This window comes from Parus major, chromosome Z (genome assembly GCF_001522545.3).
Source record: "Parus major isolate Abel chromosome Z, Parus_major1.1, whole genome shotgun sequence".
Lineage (NCBI taxonomy): Eukaryota > Metazoa > Chordata > Aves > Passeriformes > Paridae > Parus > Parus major.
In genome coordinates, this window is record NC_031799.1 from 18,213,782 (window position 1) to 18,222,605 (window position 8,824).

Consider the following 8,824-nt stretch of genomic DNA (forward strand, 5'->3'; position numbering starts at 1 on the left):
AGCACCCCCACGTCCTTTCCAGCCACTCTGCCCCAGCCTGTGGAGCTGCCTGGGGTTGTTGTGACCCAAGGGCAGGAGCCAGCACTGGGCCTTGTTGAACCTCACACCATTGGCCTCAGCCCATTGATCCAACCTGTCCAGATCCCTCTGCAGAGCCTTCCTGCCCTCCAGCAGATCAATACTTCCACCCAGCTTGGTGTCATCTGTGAATTTACTGAGGGTGCACTCAACACCCCCATTCAGATCATCAATAAAGAAACTGAACAGGACTGGTCCTAGTCCTGAGCTCAAGGAAATGTCACTCGTGACTGTCACCAGCTGGATGTAACTCCTTTCACAACCACTCTCTGGGCCCAACCATCTTGACAGCTTTTAACCCAGAAAAGGGCCCACCTGTTCTCTGAATGGGCTGGAAGCTTTTCCAGGAGAATGCTGTGGGAAACTGTTGCTGTGGGAAAGGCTTCCCTGTAGCCCAAACAGGCTACATCTACAGCCTTTTCCTCATCCACCATGCAGGTCACCTGATCATAGAAGGTGATCAGGTCAATCACGTAGAACCTGCCTTTCCAAATCTGTGCTGGCTGGGCCTGATCCTGTCTGTACTGCAAGTGCCACATAATGGCACTAAAATGATTTGTTCCATGACCTTCCCCAGCACCAAGGTCAAGCTGACAGGCCTGTAGTTCCCCAGATCCTCCTTCCAGCTCCTCTTGTGAACAGCCATCAAATTGGCCAACTTGCAGTCATCTACAACCTCCCCTGTCACGCTGCACTAATAATAAATCATGTTAATGATGATAAATGACTTAACTAAGAAGTTCTTGAAAAAACAGTTAATAATAAAATTAATAATAGGCAAAGGGTAATGTGTAACCATGCATTTTCACTGTTTTATCATTTAAGTATATAGAGCAGTAAGTATGGGGGCATTAAAAAGGAAACAAGATAGAATTTTTTTCTTTTTCTTTTATTCACTGCCTTGATAAGCAAACTAAATTTTATTCAATCTTAATAGGCTGAAATTTGATAGAAAAGGATGAACAGTCACAGGTTAATTTTTTGATTCTGAAGTTAAGGTATTAACCTGTGGATTAATTTCAAATCTTTGCCAGTTTAAAGGCAGACATTCTATTTTTTTTCCCTTCTATTTTCCTTACGGTAAAGCTAAAAGGCACACGCAGCAGTTGTTTATGCAATTAAGCAAGCTAAAATTAAATACCATCTTTATTTGGTTTGTCATCACAAATGCAGATAGAATGCAATGGAAAGGAAAGCCAGCTTACATAACACAGCAGTAAATTTTTCTAAAATAATTTTCAGTGTGAATGGCAGTAGGCTGCATACTGTTGATACATAATTTATGCTGTATAGTGTGTAATGTGGTAAGTCACTATAAAATCCTACTCCTCCAATTATCACCACAAATGTGTCAGTATTTCCAGGCCTAACTTCATCCTCATCCAGGACATCACTTGCTCTAACCACTGCACCTCTTTCATGTATTTTATATTTGCTTCTCTGTAATCCAAACTCTGAAACAGTTTCTGACAAAATATCTTTTTTTGTTTACTCCAGTCTCAGCTTTGTAAGCTGTTTAGAGTCTATTCACATTATAGTTATACTTATCTGTCTGATATAGTTGTGTTCCCAATCATACTGCCTGAAAACAGATACATTTTATAGCTGCTTTTTTATCAGCAGTCCATTCCTACCTATTGCTAAGACTATCTAGAGGGTTCAGATACTGGAATTTTCACTAGATTTACTAAAGGTTATGGGTTTCAAATCAAACTCTGCTCTATTAGCCATGATTTTTTGCCTGTTCTTTCCCTAAATCCATATAGAGGGCCTAACACAAAAGACACATCCACTCTCTTGACTTGTTACACAACATTAAATCCTGGATATTCAAAACAATGAATTGTATTTCAGAAAGGCTAGCAATTTTATTTACCACAACTCTTTCTCCCCATATACCATGCAAGACAAGCAGGAACTGGCACATGAAGGCATAATGCATGTCTCTAAGGTACAGAAAATACTTTTAATATCAATGTTCTAGTTCTGAAATACTTGGTTCTGCATGCTCATAGAGGTTACAATCATGAAGCATATGACACAAGCCACAGGACACCCTTGATATGTTGCATCAGGATTAAAGAAACATTATTAAAGATGATCAACCAGTATTTGTATTAATAAAACTCTCTGTGTCCCATGAAAGATATTCTTTCTTTTATATTCACCCTCATCCGATAAAGGACATCTGAAAATAGCATGAGGATTTTATATATATATATATATATATACATACAGAGTACTTCATGACAATTTCCATTCCCACTAGAAAAGGATAGCATGCATTACAGGCATTGCATGGATTTTTGAAGGCTCAGAATCAAAAGAAAAGCAGTGACTGGCCATTTAATATCCTGACACTCAAAAATGCCCCTTACAGACCTACTGTAGCATGAATAAGCAAACTTGCCTATTCTCTGAGAGCTGAAATGAACAATGCTAAAAACATTTCATAAAAGCATTCTAAATTAAGGTGTGTGATTAGGTAAGCACAAATGCTGGCAGAAACCATGGTATGGCTAGCATTCAGTTAAAATAGCAAATCTAAAACTTATCATTATCTTCCTATGTCTTCCCATCAAACATTTCTGCTGGGCTTCCCCAGACAATGGGCTCACATACTGTGACAGACAGCAAGGGCTGGCAAGGATCAGACAGGGAAGACAGGTAACCAGCTTTTAGAGAAGATAAATAAAAAACTGACGGATCGTTCCAAACATCTTTCAGCAGACTTCACTGCTCATGCCTGAAAAAATGCCTAGTCAGGAGACTCAGCTGCGGGTTAAGGAGTGCTTAAAACATTTCTCTAAGTTAATAAAAACAGAAGTAAACCATATTCTTAGAAGACAATGGAAGCGGTTTCCCTGACAGGTGCGGGCACACCTGCAGTGTCCTTCCCAGCACACTCTGGTACAAAAAGCCGCCAAAAAGGAAGATGAAACATGTTCGAGATCTCGCTATTAATTTGGAGGGAGGGGAGGAGGGGGAGATGTGGTTTGAAGCTGGCTCTCAAAGGGCTTCAGAGAGACCGAAACGGTCCTACGGCAAGGTGGTATCAGATGTAATTAAGACCATAAAAAGAGGCGCCGGCAGCAGCGCGTGCCCGCTAATTGTCCGCTTAGCGCGCGGCGCCGCCCCCCGCGGTGACGCGCGGCGCGCGGGCGCTGCCATTGGCGGCGCGCGGGCGGTGACGGCTGCGCGGCCGCGCGCGGCCCCGGCGCGTCCCGGCTGGTCCCGGCTGGTCCCAGCGGTGGGGCCGTCCCACAGCGCGTCGCCGGCTGCGCTGGCCGTCCCACGGCGGCGTGGCCGTCCCACAGCGTGTCCCCGGCTGCGCTGGCCGTCCCACGGCGTGTCCTCGGCGGCGCTGGCCGCGGCCGGCCCGCCCGCAGCCCGCCCTGCGCACCGCCACACGCGCGGCGCAGCGCACTGCCAGCGCCGGCCTGCCCAGCAAACACTGCCCTGCTAGCCGGCCCCTCAGCCTGCCTGCAGCTCTTGGGTCGGTTTGCTTCAGCTGCTCCCGAAATGTCTTTGCTTCCAATATTGTGAGAGACTTAGTATTTATCCAAAGGGCAAAAGTTTTATGGGGAAGTATTTTTGCCTTAGCTAATAATCTTCATTAAGCACTGACCAAAACACTAATTCCAGCATCAGGAGGAAGACATGACGCAACAACCACTGGTAGAATTTATAAGCAAGTTGACTGCAATGTATTGCAAGGCAAGTAGAAAGATTTCTCAGTCAGGAAGAACTATAGATGCCTGTGATTCAAAGAGGGAACAGATGTTTTAATGATGATAAAGGGATTTTAATACTGTATGATTGTCTTTCAAACGGCCACACTTGAGAACCTCCCATACAAAAACATTTTACAGCATTTATGCAGATCTTTAATGAATGATTACTGAACTGCCATATGAATGAGCATTTTTTCAGGTCACTTGAAAGTATATAAAGAAATAAGTTCCAGGACAAACAAAACATAGGGGGAAATTATGCCTTTGTTATTTTCTTCAAAGCAGGCTAAAAAAGAAATTTGAAGAACTGTTCCTTTGATATAGGAAGAAAATACATCACCTTGTTCAAAATACTTATGTAAGAAAACATGAGCATAACAATACAATTTCTATGACTTGACTATTTGGCAAATATGAAGAAGTGCTAAAGTCATATTACTTCATCACTACTATCTCTGTCTGATTTTCATTTTTCTCATAGCTCTGTTAGTCCTCACTTGACACTTATTTAGGTAAAAGCATATCATCTGGTAGTTGTCACAGTATTTTGCAAACAAGCATTTTGAGTTTAACAGTCTATAATGTGTATTGATTACTCACCATATCCATGAATGCCTCCTAAAGGGGAAATTATTCACATGCATCATGTTCACAGGTCTTCCAACATTAGTGTTTTCCTTGTCAGACTGATTTATCTGTTATGGTATTCATAGATGCATGCCAGAACAACTGCATGAGCAGTCAACAGCAGGGATTATTGCAAGAATTACTGTAATCCACAAAAATAAAAATTCCCAGGATCCAGTGAAAGACTTCTCACAGGGTTTTCTAGGTACACGTCCATCCATTTATGCATCACTTGCTATTTTAAAAAAAACATTAAACTAATCAGTATACAGAAACTGTTCTGACAATGCCAACAGTTTGCCTTGATAAAAATCCAAGTGCTTTGACTGTGAATTAAAGCATCTTCATATGCAGCATTTTGGACAGTTGGAAAAGGTTAGTTAAAAGATAGTTTCTTGCCATCTGTGCCAAATCAGTGTTTAGGGAGAGATGTGTAACTTCAGATTGTTTTGCCATGTTCAGAAATGAATACTGCTTTTTCTTCTTTCTTAGACACATATTCATCAATGATCAATTTAATGCAGTTTTCCTTTCTTATGAGCCTGGGGAACAGGAGGATGTTTAATAGCCTTGTACAACAACCCCAAACTTCTTTCTGAATTTGATACTGTGACTTTGTTTCTTCAGCTAAGAAAGAAGGAAGGAAGTATGTTTTTTCCACTCCATAGGACAGGACTACAGTTAGATACCATCAAGGGGTATGATCATGTCATGACCAAATTCATTTTTGCTGTCTAACCCCGTAATAAGGCTGCCTGCTCCCTTTAAGTGAAATGACTAAGCTATTGACTCTCACTGCAGAGTCTAGTTCTGTTTTGATATTATACTGTATATAAACCCACGTGCATCAATTTGTACGTTGCAAAGCGAAAGCAAAGCTATAAGTCCCGTGTTACCTAAGCATTCTTTCTCTGCTGTCCTTTTTTCCCAATTCAGCTCCCAGACAGTAGTTATCACTCCTTACGCTCTGGCAAACATCCTCGGGAAGATTCTTAAGCCCAGGCTACAGAGACGGCATCTATTTTGAAGCAATGCAGAGTCAACAGGCTCACACTTCCCTTTCCCGGACCAGAATTTCCAGCCTGCCCTCGGGCTGCTGGTCTCCTCGTCCAGCAGCAGCAGCCGCGGCAGCCCCGGACAGTGTCGGGCTGCGTGGCACTGGTCCTGCAGCAGACTGGGCTCGGCTGCGGAGAGGGCTCTGCCTGGCAGAGGCTGTGCTGGCGTCAAGGGGGCCCTCTAGGTGGGTTCTCCCGGCACCGCGCAACCTGCCCTGCCGCTCCCACCCGCCCGGGATGGAGGGGCAGGACGGGGTACTAGCGAAGAGCCTTCTTTAGGATGCCCGTGCCTCCAGGGTGGCAGAAAGCCCGGTGAATTTTGCATGGAAGTGCAAAAATCTGCAGGAAAAGAGACGCGCAGGAAGCAGAGTTCACCATGTTGATCTGTACTGAGACGTAAAAGATTTCTGGACTTTTATACTTCAGCAAACCCAGGGCATACATTGTTTGCTTGCCATTCTTCTAAATGGTTTACACTGTACTAAGACTTCTTAAACTTCTAACGACCCCTTGCCCTTTTGGACAGGAAATCCTGCAGCATGGAAGCCAGCTGCAACTTCAATGACATTAAAACGTGTGATAAGACTGTATTTGATTAGGGTGTGGGTGAACTTGCAAGTAACACGATAAGCTATTGCACGTCACATTTGTATAGATCCTATTTCCTTAAGATCAGTTCTGTTGCTTGTCACAACCCTCTTCTACAATTCCCCAAATTAGCCCTAGAAGAGTTGATGCCACTCTGAAAAAAGAATAAAATATTAAAGTACTTGAATGTTACTATGTATTGACAGTGAAATGGCATATCAATTCAGTAATAAAAAGGAAGCCTAGTCTGCCACACACATTTTTATATTACTGAATATTTATATATTACTCGTATTACTACTTATTTGAAGACTTACAGCAAGTACAACAGATTACAAAATTTAAAGGGGCTCTTTAAAGGTGAGGGTTTTTTTTGTCATTTAAGTACATAAAGTACAACCATGATAGGAAGCATACTCTGAGAGTTAGAAATAATGAGAATGAAAATTAGCATTTTTCACTAAGATGCTACAAAACAAAATATATAATCATTCAGTAAATATAAATGTTTTGTATGACTTTAAAGGGACTAAGTAAGCTGTTATAACTATGTTATGTTCATACTTTATGTAAAAAGCACCCCAACACCACACCTCCCAATAAATTTGAGAATTTATACCAGAGGCATTTGAAGAGAATAAAAACAAAACTATGAATGCTGCAACACTGCATGATTTATCTGAATATGAAAAAAAATCATATCTATTCCAGTTGTCTTTTCTCTAAGCTAGAAAAACTTATTATGAAATATTAACTGTAGCAAATGCTACACAAATCTGCACCATCATTACTATTTCATATTGCACTCACTGCATACTTGCCCGATCACTCACTGACATTTTCAACACTAGACTTACATAATGACTTGTACTATCTTGAGAAATAGCTTCTCAGCACTGACCTGTCAGTTACCACGTTTGAAATCTGTGAATGAGTCTATTCTGCATATGTGTTACAATTTCTCTGTTTTTCTTTAGCGTTAAGTTCAGCACAAAGCAAAGCACCCATTGACTCAGCTAATTTCATTCAGAAGCAGAGTTGCAGAAGGAGTGTGGGCGTATACAAAGTTACTATACACTATTACAAACCAGTTAAAGAACTCACCAGCAAACTGGAATGCACAATATATGGGCTTTCCAGAGCAGGGATAAATTAACGGTAGAGCCTTTAACCAGTAAAATAGGTTGCCTTGTGAAATTCTTCCTGTTCAAATCCATAATAAATTGCCAACCATTCTGCATTTAAAAAGCAAAACAAAATGAAACAACAACAACAAAAAACAAACACAAAAGTTGGAATTTGATTTTAATTAGATTCCTTGGTTCCCAGAAGAGTGCTATGACCACTAGAATTTAGGCTATACAACACACTGTAGTCCGTCTTCCCCATCCAAGCAGAATCTCAACTAGGCATGAAATTGGAGGGAGGATGACATAGATACAAACAGAAGTCTACAAGTGATTATGACTCTTGATGTGGAGGAACCCTAGATTCCAGTCCTTATGGAAGGACTGGAAAGTCTTCTTGAGTATTTTCCACTAGAATTAATTGGTATGTTTGTACCAGGAACCAGATTATCTGGAAGCACTTCTCACTTCCAGAAATAGTTGCATTGGACTACAGAGTGAGGATCTATCCTCTTTCTTAATAGTCTGGAGAGTCTTTCAGCTCTTTTGCCCAGTGAAATATCTAAAGAGGGAGGATTAACGAAAATGTCATATAAACTTTATTTCTAATCAGCCTATTAGCAGTGCAAAACTGCAAACCCCTTTCCATTCTGCTTTTTTCAGAGAAGGAGAACCGAAGAGAGGATTATTTGCATCTCCATTTCCATATAGTCTTCTTCCCACAGCACTCAACTCTTCAGTTACTAGCCACACCATAAACTTCATTTAAAAATTGGCTTAGGTCTATATCTGTTACACTGAAGTCCTCTAGAATATTTTCTTTGCTCCTCTCATAGATGCAAATGCACTAGAAAACACCAGAGGAAGAGTTTACCTTGTGACATTTCTGGCCATTATCCTGCATAGAATGGTTTGGCTTGGAAGGCACCTTTAAAGGTCATTTAGTCCAAACCCCCTGCAATGACAGGGACATCTGCAACTAGATCAGGTTTTTTAGAGCCCCGTCCAACCTGACCTTGAAAGTTTCCACGGATGGGTCATCTACCAGCTCTCTGGGGAATCTGTTCCAGTATTTCACAATGTAAAAAATTTATTTCCTATGCTATTCTGAATCAACTCGCTCTTATTTTAAAACCTTATATCCCATGTCCTATCACTGCATACCTTTCTACATGATAACAGTAGTTACAGAGGTAAGAACTGTTCTACCAGTGTTAGATTTTTAATATAAAACTCAACAAAAACAGTGAAAATATGCAATACAGACATACACATTATGAGAAGAAAACTGCACCAGGAGCATACAGGGCTAACATTTGTATGCTTAGATTGAGTCCGTATTTTCCAAAGAGATCTGTTTAATTTACCGCATCTTTTGATTTTTACAAAATGGGGAAAAATAAAAGTAATTGGATGACATATTTTGTTTACAATACCGGAGTACACAAGGTAATACAGGTATCTGGAAAGGTAAAGGTATTTCTTAAATCAATGCTGAAAAGCAGTGTCCTAATATGATTTGACAAAAATTTCATCAGTGTCAGTATTAAATAGTAATAATGACCAATGACAGACTTTTTTAAGACTATGCAAGATGAGCTGGTGACTTAAACTA

The 8,824-nt window shown here is 41.0% G+C and overlaps 1 protein-coding gene across 2 annotated transcripts in view; it reads right to left on the bottom strand.

Moving 5' to 3' along the window:
• PDE4D (phosphodiesterase 4D) overlaps positions 1–5,607 on the bottom strand; it is a 247,314-nt gene extending 241,707 nt beyond the window's left edge. Inside the window, exons 1-2 of one of the 2 annotated variants that reach the window (XM_015652860.2) lie at positions 5,336–5,607; positions 4,413–4,674 (exon numbers count right to left, since the gene is read on the bottom strand). In XM_015652860.2, the coding sequence (XP_015508346.1) occupies positions 4,413–4,459 (47 nt within the window). In that variant the 5' untranslated portion in view covers positions 4,460–4,674; positions 5,336–5,607. Of the gene's footprint in view, positions 1–4,412 lie in introns of both variants that reach the window. The other variant, XM_015652859.2, reaches the window with a different exon arrangement.
• Positions 5,608–8,824: the final 3,217 nt, after the last annotated feature.